The sequence below is a fragment of the Miniopterus schreibersii genome, assembly GCF_964146895.1.
Source record: "Miniopterus schreibersii genome assembly, chromosome: 4".
In the NCBI taxonomy this organism is placed as follows: domain Eukaryota; kingdom Metazoa; phylum Chordata; class Mammalia; order Chiroptera; family Miniopteridae; genus Miniopterus; species Miniopterus schreibersii.
In genome coordinates, this window is record NC_138105.1 from 96,531,135 (window position 1) to 96,553,861 (window position 22,727).

The 22,727-nt window shown below is 50.5% G+C and overlaps 1 protein-coding gene across 2 annotated transcripts in view; it reads right to left on the minus strand.

The window, feature by feature from the left end:
• SH3PXD2B (SH3 and PX domains 2B) overlaps nucleotides 1-22,727 on the minus strand; it is an 81,832-nt gene that overhangs the window by 11,956 nt on the left and 47,149 nt on the right. For both annotated transcript variants that reach the window (XM_081134633.1, XM_081134632.1), the window contains exons 5-10: nucleotides 17,010-17,101; nucleotides 14,899-14,924; nucleotides 9,404-9,538; nucleotides 7,426-7,530; nucleotides 3,390-3,507; nucleotides 483-709 (exon numbers count right to left, since the gene is read on the minus strand). In XM_081134633.1, the coding sequence (XP_080990759.1) occupies nucleotides 483-709; nucleotides 3,390-3,507; nucleotides 7,426-7,530; nucleotides 9,404-9,538; nucleotides 14,899-14,924; nucleotides 17,010-17,101 (703 nt within the window). The remainder of the gene's footprint in view (nucleotides 1-482; nucleotides 710-3,389; nucleotides 3,508-7,425; nucleotides 7,531-9,403; nucleotides 9,539-14,898; nucleotides 14,925-17,009; nucleotides 17,102-22,727) is intronic.

The window sequence follows — 22,727 nt, forward strand, 5'->3', positions numbered from 1 at the left end:
TTTCTTCCTCTGGCTCAGAAATGAGGCCATGCAGAGAGAGCACTGGTGCTAGAGTCAGAAAGGCCTGGATTCAAGTCCTGGCCCCACCATTTTACTAGCTGGGTGGCCTTGGACAAACCACTTAATTTCTCTGACTTCTAAACTGTAAAACAAAAGTAGTAAGTCCCTCAAAGGTTGTTATGCAGAGTCAGTGAGACTAATGATGAGATTCCGGACACACAGCAGGGGCTTGAGAAACAGTGGGTATCTCGATCATCACGAAACATGGAAAAACAGGGTTTGGAGAAGGAAAGCAGTGTTTCTCCCCGCAGGTCCTGCAACTCGCTGGCTGAATGGCATGGAGCAAGTTACCTGGGGTTTCTGAGCCTCTGCTCTCTCATCTACAGGACGAGGGGCAGAGTATGAAGAACACCGAGCACAGAGCCTCGCACACCAGTTCCCCAGCCTCCCCAGCCACCGGGGCTCAGGGGGGTTCCACTCACTCTGCTTGATGTCAACATCTGGCACTGGGCGGCCTTCAAAGCGGCCATCCCTCTGGTTGCCGAGGAGCTCCTTCTCTCTGCCCACCGAGTTCTGTGGCCGGGAAACTCCATCCAGGTCAAGGACGCCCGCGTGGGCAGATGAGCCGGGGCCCAGCTTGGGGGGTAAGGGCTCCCCGCTGCTCTTCTTTAGGTACGAGGCTGGGGCCCAGCCCTCTTTGCCCTGGTACCTGGGAGGGGGAGGAAGAATGCTGGTCAAGCTGTTCTGCCAGGCCCATGGGAATAAGCCATACTCCTACTGTGAATCCCACCTCGGGGCCCAGATGGCAGGAACAATGGGTCACAGTGTCCAGGGCCAGAGGCTGGCACACTGCTTGCTGCCTCATGATGAAGCCTAAGCCCTCAGAGCTCGGCAGTCAAGGCCTTTCCAACCCAGCCTCTGCTTGCCGCCCAACCTCATCTCTCACAGTAAGCCCCATGTCCCACTACGTTTGCAGTCTCCCAAACGCACCACCGTCTTTCAACCTCAGGCCCCTGCTCTTGGAGACCCTCTGCTTACAAAGTTCCTTCCCTCCCCCCCCCCCCCGCTTCTGTCCCTCAGCTCTGCTTAATACCATTTCCTCTCTCAAGCCTTTCCCGAGCCTCATGGAGAATGAAGCCCTCCCTCCACAGTGTCCCGTCACCTGCACATACCACAATCCCAATACCTGTAACATAACTACCCGTGGCCTGTCTCCCAGTTAGAATGAGAGCTCTGGGAAGGGCCATGGCTGATCCACCTCGGTGTCAAAGGTCTCAGTGCCAGTGAGGTGAATACGTAAAAGGACAAGTGGACAAACTGCAAATGAGCTTGGCAAGGGGGAGTAGCCTCTGCTATAGTTGCTGCCCCCTTACAGCCATCACTGCGATGACAATAATAACAATAATGATAACTGGTACTTAGAGGGCATTTAATGTTCTGTTCTATGTACTTTAGAGCTATTGATGGATCTCATCCACCCAGTGCTGGGAGGTGGCAGACATGCACTCAGACCTAGGTGGCTGGCACCTGTCTGCTCCTAACTTCCATGCTCTGCCGCCTCTTCCCAGCAGCTCCAGCTCTGGGCACAGGGCGGGTGGAGCTCTGTTCACGTTGGTTAAATGTGCACTCAGATGGGAATGAACTAAGTAGGGGCTGGTTCCTGGTCTTACCAAGGGTCACTGAACTGCAGGGGATTCAGTGAGTACAATGATCACTTAATTCTCTGAATGCAACTCAGTTTAATGGCACAACCCAAGGGGTCAGTCTGGACCATGCCTGTGAGAGCCAACTGTGACCATCTCTTCTGAACATCATGCTTAGTGACATTACACTGGGCACTTGAACTTGACTATGGTGGGAGTATTTATATCACACAAATCAAGAGCATTTTTCCCTTGGAGAGCTGGTTGTTAAACATCTACCTGCACCCCACTGGTCAGGCCTGAAAAACAGGTGCCCACACCTATGGGGGAGTTAAACACACCTAACTGACCGGCAATGATGTATAACAGGGTCAAGTATCTTGTCAAGAATTACTTTAAGAACTAAATAGCACTGTACTTCAATGAAAAAAGTTTCTTTATTACTGAAAACAAATTTATACGGAGATAGAAACCTGCAGAGTTTGGTGTCTACCAATCTTAAAATACCTACCCTCAGAGAGGAATTAAACCTCGTCGGAGTTGGAAAATGTCACGCCACATACAATTCTCACCCTCAGTATGAGAAAGCTCATTTGGGGGCACAAAGCAAGCAGAGAGCCAACAATGTAGTGGTGAGTGAACTCTGGGGTGAGAAAGATGTGGGTTCAAATCCTGACTCAGATGACTAGAGCCCATGCTGACATCAAGCTGCAGCCTCAGGAGGGCCCCGGAGCCAATTAAGCCATTCCCAAATTCCAGAGCCACTAAGTTTGGGGATAATTTGTTATGCAGCAAGATAGCATATACACTCCAGATGTTACGCACCACTGCCATTACTCCTCCAGAACTCAGTTCTGAGGTTCCCCTCCCTCAGGGAGCCTTCCTGCCCCCGGGCCCAGAAGCCCCTGTTCTGTGCTCCACGCTCCGAGCATCTCTCCCACACACCGTGTGCCTCCCTGGCCTGTGGCTGTGTGCGAGTCTATCCCCTGCGCCTACTGGTGTGAATCACTGTCTTCCTTGCTGTCGACTCCCCAACTCCCAGAACAGTGCTTGGCCTGGAACAGATTCTTGGTGTGTGTTTGTTGAACGAATAAAGTGCCACATGCTCAGCCCCACGTGAGTAACCCTAATGTCCTGCCTCATGTCATGGCACAGACGCCGGGTCACAGGGACCTCAGGTCTCCCCCCCGGCCCTAATTTCCTGTGGTCACAGCCTGGCTACTAGGGCGAGCAATGACTCATTACTAAACCTGGGAAAGTACCAGAGACCAACACAGTACCTGCCTGTGGGGTTCTGATCTCATCACACAAGTGAAGGAGCTGTGGGAAAGTGTTTGAAATGCCTTCACTCCTGGGCTCTGAGAGACTAGGGCAAATGATCGATTCTGGGACGAGTTTCAGTCTGTGTGGGGTTATGCACTGTACTGGTCTCAGAGCGGGGCTGAAATGGGAAATCCCACCCGCGGCAGCTCAGCCCCCAGTTACTTGTTAAGAGAAACATCTGGAGGTGGAGACCAGTCTTGCTCAACAGGGTTACTGCGATCTGTGGTTCGTTGTGTTTGGAGAAGGTTTTGCTTAGTATGGATTTTCAGAGAAGGATCTGAGTAGGGAGGGAAGCCAAACAGCACAGAGGAGAAGCATGCTTTTATGGCTCAGGCCAAAACCTCACCCCATCTGTGATGGCTTACAGACCTCTGTGCAGCTGGAGCGCACGTGACCTGAAACCCACCCAGCTGCACTGGGTACCTGATCTTCCACCAGCCTTCCAGGTTTTTCTGAATGACCTCCACCATGGCCCCTCTCTCCAGGTTCATTTCATCCTGGTCACGAGCTGTGTACGGGTAGATGACTGTGTACTTCTCCTCTGTGGGGACAAAGGGGTGATGGGGTAAGTCAAGGACACTGAGGGTCCTGGGACACTGATGGCCAAGGCTGTGATCCGTGAGATGTCCTTGCCCATCAGAGGGAAAGATTTCCTCCAGGGGTTTCTGTGCATCCGCAGGCCCTCACTTAGCCCTGCATAACCCTGTGCAAGCAGCACCAGGACACGGGACCATGGGCAGGTCCAAATCCCTCAGCGTCACACATTCCCCTTACCTTCTTCAAATCTGTGCTTCAAGGTCACCTTCCATGACCTCGTTTTATGCGATATTCAGACCCACTGCAACCTCATCCCCTTTACCCAGGTTGTTTTTTCCCTTGTACCAGGAATTACATTCTAACACACCATAAATTTACTTATTTGTTGTGTTTCGGGTCTGTTTCTCCTGCTAGGATAGGAATCTCTTGAAGGCAGCCATCCGTGTGGCTTGTTCATTCCTCTGACTCCAACACTGAGTATGACACCAGGAACATTTAGTAACTGTTTAGTAAACGAACAGGTCCCGAAGGCCTGGCGGGAGCCCCCTGCTCATGCCAGAGGGGGTTAAACCCTGTGGCTCCTCCGCAGTTCTCGCTCCTGGAGGGTCAGGGACAAGCTGATTGGCAGCTCACAGTCTCAGTCTGCAGTCACTACCAAGGAGACAGCTAGCAATTTTCATTACCTGGCTGGTAACTGAGCTTCAATTTTCATTAATTATTTTCAGCCCCTGGATCCAACCATGCATGAAGTTCAATTTGATGTTTTAAACTAATTTTTTTATTAAGATATAATTGGCATCTAACACTATTATTTTTAGGTGTACAACATAATGGTCATATCTATATCTATATACGTACATATCTCGCAAAATGACTGCCTGCTTCAATTTTCATTCATGTGTCTGGGGTGCCTTCCATCCCGCTCTCTGGTTTCCTGTTTCCTCCCCCAAAGCCAAGGGGTCTGGGCTCTGCAGCAAGGGTTGCTTACAGTCACACTCAGGCAGGGCCCCCCAGAGAGCAAGAAAATAGCTCCTGTCCCCAACATTGTCCGAAATGAGTGCTGAGCCAGACAACAGCTGAGTGTCCCAGGGGAGCCCAGGAGGGAGAGGGCTTTCCTGTTTTGGTTACATCCCAGCCCCCAGGGAGTGACTGAGCCAGCTGTGGGCTGGTGTGGATGGTTTGTGTGTGGGGCTGACTCTGTCCGTGGCCTGCCCAGCTGGTGTAGAGGGAGGCGGAAAACACACAGGGCGTTTATTTATTTATTGATCTAGCCCACTGACCTGCTCCGTGGGGGCTGAGCTGACTCAAGTTGCACATATCCTGTGTACAGCAGAGTCAGCTGTTCCCCTTGCTCAAAGTGGCTGCAGGGTGGGGAGGAGGGTAATTCAACCCTGTCTATGCACAGACATTCTGTTTGGTTGGGTCCCAGGCTAAGTGCAGTTACTCCTAAAGGCCCTGGACTCCTGTGGCCAGCACCCTTGAGCTGAATCGCGTAAGGGGATTCTCTAGCACCCTGAGGCCTCTGTGGGCTCCACGGGACACTCAGTGATTCCTAACAAAGCTTAAGGTAGAACACCTAGTAGACTGGATGGTGGGAGCCCGATGGCACTGCCGCTTAGCACCTACCCCCCTTCCTCTGGGGCCACTACCAGCCTCTGTCCACATGGTTTGGGAGAGGCTGACTTTACCACCTCCTAGAGGGAGAGGAGGGCATGTGACCCTAGCCTGCCATCCCACTGGCCACTGTGATTGGTTCAGGGATGGCGTATGACCCATATGGGTCACCTAGAACCCATCCTGGGATGTGTGTTGAAGGAGAAGCACTTTCTTTGGTGGGTGTCCCTGAAGGTGCCTGGGACTACTCTCACCATGAGAGAATGGCTCCAGCGAGGGAGCGAGCAGGGCACAGAGGTGGCAAGAGTGAGTCTCAGGCCCCCAGGATGCTTTCAAGCCCCTGGACCCCGCCCTGCCTGAAGCTAGCACTACCCTGGGCTTTTCAGTGATATAAGTCAACACACTTCCTTTTTGCTTAAGCCAGTTTGACATGGGGTTCTTTTCTTTGGAACTCAAATGAGCCTGATGAAAGGAAAAGATCACTGGCTCAGCATTACAGAGGCCCCCGGACATTATTTCTTAACCTGGGAAACTTGAAGCCCCAGGCTCCCTCCTCCCAGACCCACATGCCAACACACACACGGCACAGACAAGATCGTGGTTTCTCACATGCAGCAGGCACGGGCTGCCCCGGAGCAGGGAGGCACATGCAGATGCAAGGACCCGGCTCCAAACCCCAACCGGGGAGGAAAACTCGAGGTAGACACCTTGACGCCAGTTGATGGCATACAAGTCCCCCAGGGTCCGGCGGCGGCCCACGGGCCGGGGCAACGACCAGTACCTCCAGGAGACTGGATGGGCAGCATGTGGAGGCGAAGGGCAGAAGGCAGAGGTGAGAAGAAAGCACTTCCAGTGTCTCCAGGCACAAGGGGCACCGAGCACAGGTGCCCATTAAGAGCAATTATTTCTGAGTCTATGCCAGACCCGTGTCTCGAAGGACACCTTATTAACCTTAAACTTGAAGGGGCATCCAGGAGCCATAATTCTATCTCTGGCATGATTATAGAGAGGCACTAAGAGAAGCCCTTGTGGCAGGGGGAAGAAAAATGTACAAATCCTTGGGGAAATGTGGTCCCTCTCCCGTCTGCTAGCTGTGTGGCCCCTGGCAGGTGTCTCTCCCTTTCTGAGCCTGCTTCTCATCTGTGAAATGGGGATAATAACCCGCCCCCTAGAGAGGCATGCCGTGCGGTCACTAACTGTCTAGGGGAGCTAGAGTTTCCATGTGGTCCACCACTGCCCCCAACTGGAGCTGACTCTGTAGTATTCCTGTGTCAGCCCAGTGCCGAGCGCTTCCTGGGCCCCACGAGCACAGGGGCGCTATTGGCCATATAAAACTAATCGCAAAACCACAGATAATTCTTGTTGCTAACCTTTGAGGCCAGAAATATGCCGCTTCTTCTCACCCTCTGTTCTGATAAATACATACTCAAGCGGCTCTGTGCTTTCTCAAACTAGTCAACTAAAAGCCCCGAAGGTTTGACCGTAGGCAAGCCATAGCTATATGATAAAAACTGGTCCTCGTTATTTATTATTGTTTCAGGATCTTTGTCAAGGGCTTTGCATGTGGGATCTCATTTAATTAAAAAAAAAAAAAATCCCATGATGCAGACATCATTTCCCATTTTAGGGGAGGTGGGTGATTTGCAGAGGTTAAGTTGCAGGCCCAAGTTCACTGGGTCAGTAAATGGTGCAGCTGTGATTCAGGTTCAGGTCTGACTCGCAACTCCTCCGTCAACTAAGATGAACACATCCTCTAGTTTCAGAAATTCTTTGAGGGGAAGGGAGTCAGGTGGGCGTCCGCATTTTTGACATGGCAGGGGCCACCCTTTGGGACACCCGTGGGGAAAGTTCTCTGGGAAATGGAAGTGTGTGTGGGTGAGAGAAGGGGATCAGCCCTAATCCTGATGCCCAGTGGGAGCCATTAAACCAGTAGACAAAGCGGAGACCTTTACAGATGGCTTCAGATGGTCTGCAAAGGAGCTGGAAGCAGCCCCAGTACGTTGGCCATCAGATCATTAAAGGGAGGAAAAGTGACCATGTTAACAGCAACCAGGCTGGGGTCTCCTGGGGCTCTATGCAGGTGTCAGGGGACCAGCTCCAGCCAGGCTCACTGGGTTGGCTCCCAAAGGCCCCTGAGGAAGGGCAGGCTTGCCCATCAACCCCGACCCCTTGCCCACTGGGGCCTGGCTTCATGCCCACTGGCCACTCGCAGGCAGACCTGAAGAGAAGGGATTGGGTGAGGGCCCCCACATGGGCGACGGCCTGCACAGGGCTCCCCAGCAGGCCTGAGGCTCGAGCTCCCGCTTACCTTCCTCAGGCTGCAGGGAAAATTCATCCTGCCCAGCATCCTGCCCTTCGAGGCAGGTGGCGGGGACCCAGCCTTGCTCTTCAGCGGTGCTGACGAACCACCAACCTGGGAGGACGAGAGTGCACACTGATGTTCGTAGGGTCAGGTTTGAGGCCTGGATGTCAGAATACAGTAACATTCAGGACTGTGTCGACACTCAGGCGAAGCCTAAACAGGCACCACCCTATTGGCGGGGGACAGCAGCCACGTCCGCTGATGGCTAACTGGTGAGGGAGCCGGGGAGGGAAACGTGGTGCTGAATGGTGACAGCAAAGAACACAGCTACCTTCACTACGGTGTGCCACTTGCATGTCTTAGATCACCTTTACATCACCATCCTCACTGCAGATGAGGAAACGGAGGCTCCAAGAGGCCAACAGACGTGTCCAGTTCTCAGGGCTAACGGCAGAGCTGCGAAGTGCATGGGGCTGTCCGACACTGACGCCACTGCCCTGACAACTCGCCCGACTCTGCATCTGCTCCCGTCAAGGTCAAGCTGGCTGCAGTTGTAACTGCTTGAGAGACCCCCCTGCCCAGACTCAGGCCCTCCCTCTTCAGAGAAAAGTCTGCACGGAGCTTGTGGTGGGCAGAATAATGAACCACCAGAGATAATCCACTTAATCCCTGAAGCCTATGAATATGTTAAATTACGTGAAGGCCGAAGATGGGATTAAGGTTGCTAATCAGCTGACCTTCAAACGCGGAGACAATCCTGGATTATCTGGGTGGGCCACTGTAATCACCAGGGTTCTTAGCTAAGGAAGAGGGAGGCGGGAGAGGCAGGGGGAGGTGTGGCTAAGAAAGAACAACACAGAGGCAGGACACTGCTGGCTTTGAGGATGGAAGAAGGGGCTGTCACACTCACACACACACAGGCACACCTTGCTTTACACTGCACTTTATTACATTTTGCAGAGAATGCACTTTTTACAAATTGAAGGTGAGACCCTCCACCAGCAAAAAGATTACTACTGGCTGAAGGCTCAGGTGATGGTTAGCATTTTTTAGCAATAGACTATTTTTAAATTGACGTATGTACTATTTTTTTTTTTAGACATAATGCTATTTTACACGTAACAGACTATAATATAGTGTAAACATAACTTTTATATGCCCTGGGAAACCAAACAATTTGTGTGATTCACTTTATTGTGATATTTGAGGTATCTGCTTTACTGTGGTGATGCAGAACCAGATGTGCTCCCCTCTCTTTGCCTTCAATGGAGCCAACGGCGGCTTTGTGGCTAAGGAAGGCAAAAGGGAAGAAAACTCACAGTTTTGAGCACCTACTGTGTGCCCAGCACAGGTTCAGGCACTCTCCAAATATTATCTCATTTAATTCTTACAATAGCCCTTTGGAGCAGAACTTTTCGTTATTTCACAGATGAGAGAACTGATGATCAGAGAGAAGCAGCCCCCTGGATGACTATAAAATGCAGAGTCCAGATGGAAACCCAGGCTAAGTGTCCTTATCATACCCCGTCTGTCCCAGACCTGGGCCAGTGCACGTGACCAGTGGTCCCTGCAATGGGCAGGCACACTGAGGAGACAGGCAGTGTGTCCAGTCCACGCCAGAGCCCCCCGCTGACGGAGCCTCTGTGAAGACTCCTGTGGCAATCAAAGAAAACCAACGGGGCAAATTTTCAGTGGAATGCTAGCCTCCGTGTCTCCAAGTGCTCCGAAGGCAGAAGGAACGTTCACAAAATGTGAACCTCGAAACAAATCAGTAACATCTGACCCAACAGGACGCTGGTGAGTTATGACCAAGCAGGATATTCGAGCACTGTGACCAAATGGGCAGTTTTCTAGGAGGTCATCAGCCGGTCCTGCCAAAACTGACCAGCCTCGATCGGCAACTGCAGTTTCTGCGCTTCCAAGTATTTGCTGTCCTAGGGGCTCAGTGAGAGTGTTGGGTGGGGAAGGGGGTCTAGATGCCTACCTGACTCATTTTTCTCGATGATGTCCACCACCTGCCCCACGCTGAGGCTGATTTCCGAGCTCTCCTGCTTCTGGTAGTCTGCCACCACTACGTACTGCTCCAGGACCATGGGGTCCACTGAGGTCGGGTCACTCCCTGTGGATACAAAATGCTATCAGATGTCACATCTGGCCACCACCCATCTTTGAAGTAACAGGAGCGAGGGGAGTAGGGCAGGTAAGGAGGACATGCTAAATAGAGAAAGGGGCTGTCACGGGACTTGTCTCATCCACTCATTCTCTTATTCATTTGCTCACTCAACCACCACAGTTTACCAAGTACCTGTGCTAGCACTGTGCTAGCATTGGAGGTTCAGGTTAAGACACGGTACTTGACCTGAAAAGGCAGACAGCCCAGTGGGAAAGCTCATTCATTCATATCTATCTATCTATCCATCCATCCACCCATTCAGCATCAGCCATTACTCACCCACCCATCATCCATCCAAACACCCATCCATCATCCATCCCAGGAAACATCATCCATCCACCATCCACGCACCAGAACACCTATCCACCCACCATCCATCCAACTAAACATCCATTCATCTACCCATACGTTCACCAACCATTAAGCCATCCAAAGTCACTCATTTATTAATTCGTGAAATCACCAATGATATTCCAGACACTCTATTAGGTGCGGGAGTACTAAAGTGAATGAAACAGGTAGGACTCCCAGTCTCATGTGACCTAATCTAGTTGGGGTGACAGACACCTACACAAGGATACGTGATCCATTAGCACACAGGAAAAAAGTATTCGTTTCTGAGAGATGCATTACTGGAAACAACGAATGAACAAGATAGGGAGTGCTACATTACATGGGATGGTCAGCGAGACCTCCCAAGGAGGTGACATAAAGCAGAGACCTGTGATCCAAGCAGTCCTGAGGACAATGGGGAAAGACCGGTGCAGGCCCACTGTGAGGTGAGGAAGGGCTTGGAGCCTCCCAGGACCTGGAAGGAGGCCAGGGTGGCTGAAGCCCAGAAGTGAGAAGAGCGGTCCTGTGTGAGGTCACGAGGTCACACAGGCCGGCATGGGTCAGAGCAGGCGGGGCCTGCTGGGCCAAGGCAAGAAGTTTGGTTTTTGTTTGTTTGTTTTTTAACCCCTGAAGTAGAACCACTAAAGGATTTTAAGACAGGAATAACACATGAAGATTTGCATCTTTAAAAAGATTATTCTGGCTGCCACATGGAGACTGGATTAGAGGCGGGTAAGAAAGAAAGCAGATGAGATGAAGGACACAAAGCTGTTAGGCAAGAGCTTTGCTCCAGGGCAGGGGAGGGGGAAGAGGTGCTCTAGAGAGGCCGTTTCCCCGGGACGCAGTGTGGGTGGCGACTGTGCAGCCCCGGTTCAGTACTAAGACCCATCTGATAAGTAAATGAAAAGAGACCACAGAATACAAGTGATGTAAAAGGTCAGATGAGTGCAGGCACTCCCAAGAGAAGCGGGTGCACGGTTAGAGCAGCAGGCTGGATGTGGGAGGGCAGCATGGCATGTGTGGCCGCAGGACCCTGGTGTTCTGAAAGTCTTGACTCAAAATATTCCGCCCCCTGTTTCCACAAACAGCAGAGACACCCAGGAAACCCCACATTCCGTTCCAAATACTCCCCGTAGCGCAGGGGATGTGGGGCTGGCTCACACGGAGCCAACTTGTGCGCCTCTTCCCAACTCTCTCGGGTGGCATCTTGTTGGTCGCTTAAGATGGGCTGTGGTGGGAGCATTTGTACCGTGGAAGTTGGCAAATGCTACAAAGCCGGGGTGACCACCAGGGAGCTGGTCGTGGAGCCTTTCCCAGCACACCCCTGCCCGCCAGCCTCTGGCATCCAGAAGCAGCACAAAAGCCCTTTGTTAGAAGCAGGCACTGCGCACTTCTGATGGGGAGTCCAGAGCAGGGCATGCTGGCCCGGTGGGGGTCACTGCGCTCTTTTCCACCGGACTGGAGGAAACTTTCCATATCTCGTTCACCTCCACGTTCCCAGGGGACCTAGAGCACTGTCAGGCACACAGCAGGCGCTTAATAAACACGGAATGAATAACCATGTCTGCCTTGTTCACTCAGCACGGACATTCATTCAACAAACATTTGTGGAATCAATGAACAAAGGGTAATCGGAAACTTCTAGAAACTCTCCATTTCCGCACCAACTCTCCTCACCAGGCTGCCAGTGGGATTTGGGATAACCACAAGCAGTGACGGAATCAGGGAATCACGGGACTCACTGTGAACAAGCCAGGAACAGAGGCGGGCAGGGAGCGGGGTTTAGGACCCTGGCTGGCCTGAGTAGATCAGGCGTCAGCACCTGGCTCAGGCACCGCCTCCGAGACTTACATCTCCTCCCGGTGACAGTAGCTTTTAGACTGTAGTCCCCTGCCACTGAGTGGTTCAGAATACAGTGCATGGGGCTGCTTTTTCTACACCAGGGCTTCCAGGGCTGGCTGCCTTCATTTCAACCACAGCCCTCAACTTATCAAAACCAGGCATGCCAGGATCTGAACACCCGATTCTCAAACTAGGCTTCAGGCCCCTTAGGTGTTACGCAGAGACGCCCGCTGGTGGACTGCGACGTTGCAGCCAAGCTCTATAATGCGCTGTGAGGGCAACACCCAGAAGTTAATGCACCCAGGCCAAGTTCTAGGAGCTGCAAGGGTGGAAGCACATATTCCTAGGTAAGCGAAGTCATGCTTGTGGCCCAGCAGGGAATGAGACAAAGAAAAAGTCAGCAGAAAGGAGGAGATTCCACAGTGGGAGGGTGATTTCATCACTGGGGAAGTGCTATAAAACATTCTCAAGAGGCAAGTGCCTAATCCATCACAGAATTTTCTAGTTGGCCATGTTTTTATTCAAGATGACAGGTCTTGACATTTAAAAGTAACTGCTATGGACAAAACTGTATCCCTCTACATGCCATCTGTGGTGGTACAGGAGGTGGGGCCTCTAGGAGGTAATTAGGTTAGAGGAGGTCATGAGGATGAAACCCGCATCCTGGGGTTTGTGCCTTTATAAGAAGAGACCAGGGGGCTTGTTCTCTGTCTCTGCATGTGAGGACACAGCGAGAAGGCAGCAGGCTACAAGCCGGGAAGAGGCTTCTCTCCAGATCCCAAGCATGCCTCTGCATCTGTGAGAAAGGAGTTTCTGTCGGCCAAGCCTCTTAGTCTATAGCATTTAGTTAGAGCAGCCCATTATCCTAATGCAACTAATAGCAAAGTAGGATTTTCTTCCCAGAAATTCACTATACTGCCAGTCTTGCTTAGAGTCAGTAAATGAGAGAATAACTCAGTAAGTAAAGGGTAGAAAATTCAGGAAGATGCTCCTTAAATAATCACATGACCTGTTACATTTCGGTGCAGGGTTTTTTCCTGCAGGATGAGCAGAATTTGAGACCACATGAGCCAAAGTCTGCAGGAGCCAGCCAAGCAGCCATGACTGGGAAATTCTGGAGACAGACAAGCCTTCTCAGAGCTCTGGCTCAGAAATCCTAGAGCTTGGCTGTCAACCTTAAATCCCTCGCAAATTCAATCAAGAAGGCTGGTTCTAACATGAAGGAAGAGTGCAAAGGTGAGGTGAAAAATAAGGCTAACCCCGGCATGGGATCTTTGTCTGAATGGAGAAAGATGCTATTTTCCACCCAGCGGGACTATAAATAAACCCGTCCCCCCATCATTGCAGGTGGGTGATGTAACAGTGGCTGCCACAAATTAGAGCTTCTTCTCTGTTTTCCAGACCAGTCCCCTCATCAAGCCTGTCTGCCGGGACACTTTTGTTTTCACAGACCAGAGCCGTCTCTTTCCTCTGCCTCCCACCCATTCCCTCCAGGAAAGGCTCTGAACTCTCAAAGCCAGAAACTCCGTGACCAGCCCAAGGGGGGCCGCTCTGCTCTTTTCTAAGAAACGTATCATTATCCTCAGGGCTCTGGGACAATTTGCAGCGCAGCAGGATGCGGGGCTCTGGCCAGTACCCATTATCCAGACAGCGGAGTTGTAAACAGGCTGCTTGGGAAGAGGCCAGAGTTCATTCCACAGCCATACCTTGAGGCAAAGAGAACCACGCTTCTTCACTCTTCCTGGCAAGAATGGCATCGGGCCTGTAAGGCTGACCACTGGCCTTGGACCCAGGGGACCAGAGCTGTTGACAGTGCTCCTGATGCTGCTTTGAAGGACACCTGGGTGCTTTGAATTAACAGTAGAATAAAGACAGCAGCAAACATATATCACAACAGGCCGGGCACTGTTCTAGGTACTTTATACATATTATTATAAATTATTATCCCCACTTTTCAGATGAGGAAACTGAGGCCCATGGAAGGAGGCATCCTTTTTTACTTCTGGGACCTCTACTGGGTTCCACTTTGCCCAATTTTATCAACCCCCTCAAACTTCCCGGAGTCCTAGATAAATAAAAGAACTTAGAATTCTGGAAGCTCTGAAGGCCACACTGGTGTAGGTGTGGTGCGGGCTGGGGCCTTTGCAGATGTGGGATGATCTTGGGTGGCAGGCAGAAAAAATCAATATTGCTTAACCCCAGGCCTGTGTACCCAGATCCCACCTTTTCGCCCTCTCGTCTTCCACAACTGCTCTTGGAAGAAGGGCTGTGCTGTGCAGGGAAGGAAAGAGCGTTAGGAAGAAAGAGAACTGACTTTGGGAGAGTGGAAGTGAGTGTGGGAGCTGCTCGAAATAGCAGTTGTCACGGCCCCGAACAGTGGTGACTGGAGCTGAGGATGGCAGACAGGCCCAAATTTAGTGACACTTTCGCCTCCCCACCTGCACACTGTCCCCTCAACCCCGAATGCCCCTCACTGTGTGGAAAGGTCTGCTCACTCTTCAAGACCCAGGGTCCCTCCTTTTTGACTCTTTCCGGACACCTGAGAAGAGTGCTTTTAGCTCTGAGTTACCACGTTCCTTTGTCTAAAGTAGAAGAAAGGCTGTTTAACACCCTACAGCTTAATTAGGAAGCTGTCTCCCCTACCCCGCCGAGGTGTTCTGTGCGAAAGACAAGTCTCATCAACTTTGTAATTTTTTGGTATAAGATGAAACAACCTCCAGCCATTTTTTTTGGGAAACAGAGTGGGATATCAACCAATCAATCAAGCATCCAACCATCCATCATCCATCCATCCAACCATCCATCATCCATCCATCCATCCAGCATCCATCCATCCATCCATCCATCCATCCAGCATCCATCCATCCATCCAGCATCCATCCATCCATCCATCCATCCACTCAGTATCCATCCATCCACCCACCCACCAACCCACCCACCCACCCACCCAGTATCCTTCCATCCATCCATCCATCCATCCATCCATCCATCCATCATCCCTCTATCCATCCACTCACCCACATGGCTATCCCCAATGTGGAGCCCAGGGTCTGGCACACACGTCACAGGTGCTCAGCAGGGGTAAAATGAACATGAATGAACAAATAGGAGAAAATGGAAAATATTCTTACCAGGTTTCTTTTTCCCAACATGCTCCCTGTACAGGAGAGAATGGGGATGGGAAAGAGGAAGAGTCAGTGCCTGCTCTGTACTAACATAAGTTAGTCTGTTATAAAACTGAGATTCTCCACCTCACAACATCTCCAGTCAATGAGTAAAATTTAAGCCAGCCCCAGGGACCCAGATTCCTTAAAAAAAGGAAAAAAGAAAAAAAAAAAAAAAGAATGAATTCCTCTTCATTTTCTCCCTTTCTTTGATAAGTGCTCTGGCATCCTGGAGGGGTACAGAGTCTGAAAACAGGAGCTAGGCCTCCGCACGCGCCGAGCCCGTGCCCACCTCATCAGGCACAGTGGAGGCCCGGAGATGTAGACACGGAGCAGAAAGCGCTTGGTGCTAAGCAGTAAGCAGGACACGCTAAGACTGGGTAGAAGTCTGGGTAGCAGTGAATGAAGTACCTCTCTCTCACGGTGACAGGGGGACACTCCTGTGGGCTAGAATTCACAGGGAATACTAGGTGATAGCAACTCCCTTACCCTGTCAATCATGTCAGAGTTTATGTACACAACTGCATTACAAATGCGATACCACAAACCAGGGTCTGCAAAGTGCTTTTCGGTAAAAAGGTTTCCAGTGTTATAAAGAGAAAAAGCAAGGTAACAGGTTCAGTTGAGACAGGTTTTGTGGAAACAGTAACATTAGCTAGTAATAATTACCTTACGCCAGTGCCCAGCTCGCTACTTTTAATTCATTCATTTACTATAATAACCCTAGGAAATTGGGACTCTTTTTATGCCCATTTTACTAATGAGGCAAATGAGGCACAGAAAGGTTAAGTAATCTGCCCTAAGCCACACAGCCTAGCAAGTAGTACAGCCAGGGTCTGAACCCAGGTCTATCTAATGTTTAAACCTTGAGATATAATTCACATAACATAAAATTCATTCTTGTAAACAGTACAATTCACTGGTGTTTACTATATTCACAAGGTTGTACAACTATCACCACTATCTAATTCCAGAAAATTCTCCTCAACCCAAAAAGAAGCCCCCACATCCACCAGCAGTCACTCCCCAGTCCCCCTCCTCCCAGCCCCTGAACCACTAATAATAATTTGTGTGCTGTTTCTAATGACTTGTCCATTCTGGTAATTTTATAGGAATGGAATCGTACAATAGGTGGCCTTTCGTGTCTGGCTTCTTTCACGTAGCATAACGTTTTCAAGGGTCATCACGCTGTAGCCTGTGTCAGCACTTCATTCCTTTTGGGCTTGTCTTTCTTGGGCTTTCAGCATGGGCGGCAGGTGTAAGGAGATATTTGGGAATGAAGGCATTTGAATGAGCGGACGCTGTCTTTGTTAGGGGAAGGGAGAGGGATCTGGAAGGCCTGTGACTCTGGTCTTCGTATGAGGACAAGAGTATCCAAGCGGTGCCCCTCCTTCCAGAGAAGTACAACTATCGACTGGACCAGTCAGCTTCTCTTACCATCTGCGAAAGACTGCAAAACCCAAGAGTTTTGGCCCTGACAGCCGAGGAGCTGTGAAAACTGGCTGTGTGCCTACTGTGTGCAGGCTCTGTGCTGAGGACTTCCCACACACATATCCACGCCGCACCGTGATCCTGTGAAGTGCCTATTACTATTACTCCCATTTCAGACGTGAGGAAGTGGACTCTCCTGAAAAGTTATCAGAATAAAACTCCATCGCTGGGAAGCTGAATTATCAAACATAATAGCCAGGGTGGGGGTGTCCCCACGATTTCAGCCCCAAACTCAGAACACTCACTTGACCATGTCCTCACTCTCGCATTAGTCTCCCAAAAACCCCGTAATGTGGGTGCGGCAGGGGGCGTGATCTCACTGCACAGATGAAGCAACTGAGGCAGAAAGGGAAGGAGGTGACCCATCTGTCCAGGTGTTAAGAGGACCCTGGGGGTGCACTCAGCCAGCTCCCTTCACCTGTAAAACTCAGCTATTGTTACCCACCTACAGTGTCAGTGAAGGCTGGTGAAGTGAGGCCCAGGTGGGGCTCAATCAGGGGAACCCAGTTTAATTTTTCCTTCACTTTCCTCTGGTTCCTCTCAGGGCTGGCTGGGCACGCTTGGGGGAGGTCCGCAAACCAACTTACTCTTTGGGGGGATTCAGGTCCTCGGGTCTTGTCTCAAAGAACTGTAGCACCTCCTCACACTGGGAGATATAGGGGGGCAGCTGGATCAGGGCCTGGAGAAGAGACACAGGTGAGTGCAAGGGGAGAGAGGGTCCCGGGAGTGCCGGGAGCCAGGGGCTCTCCCCCGGGCAGGCAGCAGAGCCCCGGGAGGAAGGGGGTGCTCAGTAAAACACACACTGCTTGGGCTCACCCTCAGATTTTCTGATTCAAGTTTGGGGTGGGGCCTGAAATGTGCATTTCTAACATCCCCTGGTGATGCTGCTCTGCTGGTTTGGGGGGCCCTCCCACACACAGTGGATGTACAGGGTGGGGCAAAATAGGCTTATAGCTATGAACACGTGAAACAGTTTATCCTTGCATTATTACTTATTAATTACTGTACTATTTTCCACTCAAACAACTGTAAACCTTATCACCCCACCCTGCGTATACACATATATACCACAGGCATATTTGCAAGAATAATACCCACATATTTAGACAAAACAATAACCCGTGAACTTCGCGCCATGCCACTCGTCTTACGCCCACCTCTCCCGGCCGGTGGCGTCTACTGTTTAGACGGGCCACACGGCTCAGCCAGCTGCCCACCGGTGAGCGTTCTGGTTGTTTCTGACGTGCCTGATGTGCGTCCAAACTCACGGATCTGAACTGCTTGTGAAGGGGCCGTCTGAGAGTTAGGGGGAGGCTGGGAGTTCCCAGGTTAATGAGGTTGCACATCCAGGACCGACTCTCTAAGTCCATGCTATTTTGCCACCTCGGCTCATCATGAAAGGGGCCTCGATCATCTCTGCCACAGGAGGAGACCGGGGGGGACCCACAGGCTGGGACCAGGCATTTGTTGTGCTGTTTATTGACCAACAGGTATTCACTCAATGGTTCAGTGGGCATCTTCTCTACGCCCAGCACTGCACTGGTTTCTGTGCTAAACAGGAGCAGCACAGGGCACATGTGATCATGAAAAGGTTGGAAAGTAAGACAAGGCTCCATAATGAATCAATAGCCCAGCTTAACAGACACCCACCGAAGCGTCCCCTGGCCCAGGTCCTGAGGACGTGCATCTGAGCTCAGTCGAGTCGTCTCACGCACACACTTGCACACTCCTGTGCAGGTCAGTGCCTGTGCGCGAAGTGAAGGAGCCCGGGAGACTCTGCCAGCCACGTCCCCCACCCACAGGTGCTCGGGAGGGAGGTGGGGCCCCTCTCCCGTGCCTCCCTGCCACGCTCAGTGTGAGTCTGGGACGGCAAAGGCATGCCCCGTATTTCCTATATAATGAGCCTATAAAAGCTCCCCTCCCCGCCCTGCCAAGTGGTGCTCCAACCCTGCTACTGGGCTGTGATGGACCAATGGAGAGATGGAGGGGGGTCTCCAATGTGGCTCCTTCTACAGGGTTTCAGGGGCATTTTGACCCTATATAACTGATTTTTCCAGTTTTTAAAAAATGTCAAGGGTGGTAAAATACGCAATCTTAACCACTGTTAAATGGACAGTTCAGTGGCATTAAGCACATCACACCTGTTTTGCAGCCATCGCCACCACCACCCACAGAACTCTCTTCATCTTGAAAAACTGAAACTAAACTCATTAAACAGCTCTCCACTCCTCCTCCCCCAGGCCCCGGCACCCACCACTCTGCTGCATATAAATCTGACAACTCTAGGAACCTCAGGTAAGTGGAATCACACAGTATTTGTCCTTTGGTGACCGGCTAATTTCACTGAGGCTCAGCCGTGCTGTAAGCATGTGTTGGAATTGCCTCCCTTTTCAAGGCTAAATAACATCCCACCGTATGGATAGATCACATTTTGGGTTGCTGACCCCATATGGCCTTTGAGTCAGGCTCTGAATTTAAGCTCCCCCCTGCCCCCATGTGTGTGACCCAGATCTCAAGAGGGGAAAACCTATGAGGCGAGTGGACATGTTTTAGTGAGGGCCTTCCCCAGTCCCTGTCCACTAGATCCTGGAGTGAGCGATGCTGACCCAGTGTGTGTAGCTCACTGACTTTTTAAAATTAACCCTGTAGTGCCTCCTGTTCTGCAGCAAATCCCCAGGGCCCGAGCTTTTCCAGGCCAGAGGCAGAGAGCCCAAGGGAGAAAGCAGGCCCTTCCCGTCTCCCGTTTCTGACCCCCCCTTTCTGGCTCAGAGCAGCGTGTTCATTCTTCTGCCCAGGCCGAGCTGCCGTCCCTGGTCCCCGTGGGTGTCTTTCCTCTGAAATCCTGCAGCTCTTGCAGTTGGAACCACATAATGGAGGAGCTGATTACACGCTGGACTGTGGCACGTCCTGGCTGCTTCGTGGGCAGAAATCTTGTGGCTGCCCCCAGACGGCAGTAACAACATACTTTACGTCGGCTCAGCACTCGACGGCCCTGAAATGTGGTTATCTGTGCTGCTTCATGTACTCCTGGGAGGGCTGGCCCATTTTACAGATAGGGAAATGGAGGCTCTGGGGACCTGCCCAGGACTTCTACCCCAAATCCACAGAGGGAAGGGGTATGTGGCTATTCCTCCTGCACCTCCCCTACATGTCCAGACAGTGCTGTGGAGCCCCGGATACCTGGTCAAAAGAATTCACCGGATAAATGACATGAGGAGGATGTGACCGTGTGGCCCTGTTTGGGGTGAGCTGGGTGGGCCCTGAGGAGGCCATGGTCTCCACCTGGAGGGGGCCTCCCAGGATGCTGCTTGCTGAAACGGGCAGAGGCCCTGAATGGACCATGGGACGAGGCCCATGGAAACCTTACGACAGTGCCAAGTTTTCTTTTGGTTTTGAGCAATTCCTAGGAAGTAAAAGCCAAACCAAACCCCCAAACCATAAAATAAAGCCAAGTCACTAATACAAGGCAGCACCGAGCTCTTTGATGTTCACCCCTTTCATTCTGGAAGGACACGCTGACAGTAAAAATATGACCTGGGGCAGGGAAATAATTCTGCTTCTGAAATAGTCCAGAACCATCTCGGGGTTGGTCAGTAATGTCCAACAACCACAGTTCCAGGAAAACCCGGCTCTGTCCGGGCTGGAATCCCAGCCCCGTGGGCAGAGGTGGCTGGTCGATGCAGGGATAAGAGAGCAAGTCCTGCTGGCCAAGGGTAACGTGAAGGTCAGACAGATCCAGCTCCAGATTCTGGCTCTGGCCATCCCATCTGACCCTCAGTGTGCTCATCTGGAAAATGGAAATAGCGAACACCCATCTCAGAGGGCTGTGCTGCAGAGTAGTGAGAAAGTGGCTGTAAGGAATCCAACGAGTGCTAGCTGCTCGATAAACAGTAAGTTAACCCTCTGGCTTTCTGTACCGGAGCAAGTAAACATTGTGGTGATTTCCAGAGGCGATTCTCGAGTCAGCAAGATGACTGTTAGATAACAAGGCGGCTAGAGAAAGCTCCGAGGTTTCTCAGGCCTCTCTCTCAGTCCCCTAACTTCCAAAAGAATGGCCCAGAGAGTCAACGCTTCTCTCTCTGTAAAGTTTAAAAATCTTATTGTATTGGGGCAAGGACACTTAACCCGAGATCTACCTTCTGAATACATTTTTAAGTGCACGGTACAGCGTTGGCTGTCGTCGAGAAGATCACTAGAGCCTACTCACCTTGCTGACTGAAACTTTATTTCCGTTGGCTAGTAACCTCCCACTGTCCCCTCCCCCCAGCCCCGGCACCCACCATTTCAGTCTTTCATTCTATGAATCTGACACCTAGACAAGCAGAATTATACAGCATTTGCTTTTCTGTGACTGGCTTATTTCACTTAGCATAATGTCCTCAAGATCCACCCATGTTGTCACACGTGGCAGCATTTCCTTTTTATTATTACTATTTTTTAAATCCTCGCCTGAGGATAGGTTTCTATTGATTTTAGAGAGAAAGGGAGATGAGGGAGGGAGGAGAAAGAGAGAGAGAGAGAGAGAGAGAGAGAGAGACCGATGGGCTGCTTCCCGTATGGGCTACGACCAGGTATCGAACCCAAAGCCTGGGTATGTGCCCTGACAAGGAATCGAACCCACAACCTTTTGGTGTGCGGGACAATGCTCCAACCAACTGAGCGACCTGGCCAGGGCAGAGCTTCCTTCTTCATAAAGGCTGGGTAGTATCTGAGTGCACGTCCGCATCCCATTTGGGTGGTTCCCACATCTTGGCTGTAGGGAGCATGCCGCAGTGAGCGTGAGCAGAGCACACTCAGGGTCAGCGAGGTGATGGGAATGGCCGGAGCCAGAATCAGGAGCGGGATCTGTCTGACTTTTTTTTATCACTGCCCTTGGCAAACATAGTTTCTCTTCCAGATCCCCATTTCAGTTCTTTTGAATAAATACCCAGAAGTGGGATTGCTGGGTCATAGGATAGCACTATTTTTAACTTTTTGAGGAACCTCCATATGTTTTTCAGAGCAGCTGCATTCTTCTGCATTCTCACCAACGCTGTGGGCAAGGGTTCCAATTTCCCCACATCCTCGACAATGCTTATTTTTTTTTCTTTTTCTTTTAAATAATAGCCATCCTAACATCCTAACAGGTGTGAGGTTGTATCTCACTGCTTTTGACTTACATTTTCCTGATGATTGGTGACACTGGACATTTTAATGTTCAGGTATATGTACCTGTTGATTGCTCGTTTACCTTCTTAGGAAAAATGTCTATTCAAGTCTTCACCTCATTTTTTTAATCGAGTTATTAGTGTTATTGCTATTGAGATGTCGGAGGAGTTCCTCATATATTTTAGAGATTAATCCCTTATGAGTTGTATGGTTTGCAAGGACTCTTTCCCATTTCATAGGCTGCCTTTTCATGTCTGATTGTTTCTTTTACTGTGCAGAGCTTTTTAGTTTGATGTAGTCCCACCTATTTATTTTTACTTTTGCTACCTGTACTCTTTTTAAATTTATTTAAATTTATTGATTTTTAGAGAGAGAGAGAAGGGAGAGGGAGAGAGAGAGAAACATCGATCAACTGCCTCCTGTATGCACCCCTACCGGGTATGGAACTGGTGTACTTTTGGTGCATGGGACAACGCTCAACCAACTGAGCCACAATGGCCAGAGCCACTGGCTGATTCCTGTATGTGTCCTGACCAGAGACAGAACCTGCAACTTTGGCGTATCAGGATGACGCTCTAACCAACTGAGCTCCCGGCCAGGTCTTGCTGGCTGTACTCTTGATCTCGTATCTACAAAATCACTGCCAAGAGCCCAGAAATAAATCCACGCATATGCCCAACTGATTTTCAACAAAGACGCCAAGAATACACTATGGGGAAAGGAGAGTCTCTGCAACAAACGGTGCTGGGAAACTGGATGCCCGCATGCAGAAGAATAAAACTGGGCCCTTATTTTACACTACACACAAAAACTTACTCAAAATGGACTAAAGACTTAAACATAAGACTCGAAACTGAAACTCCCAGAAGAAAACGCTTTTCTAACTTGCGTTCCGAGAGCAGGACCAGGCTTTGCAGAGCTTCAGCAACAGCAGGGGGCTACATTTAAAAACACTTTTGTTGCTGTTGTTTCATTTTATTTATTTTTACTCTTATGGCTCATGATACCAGTTTTCTCTTATGGTTCTAATATAAAATTTCCTCTAAAAGATATATTTTTAAAGAAGTTAAAAAAGTGAGTTCATTTAAAGAAAAATATTAATACAGGTGATAGTATCTGGTAAAAACCTCAAAGGGAGGTTTCAAGTGATAGGAGTC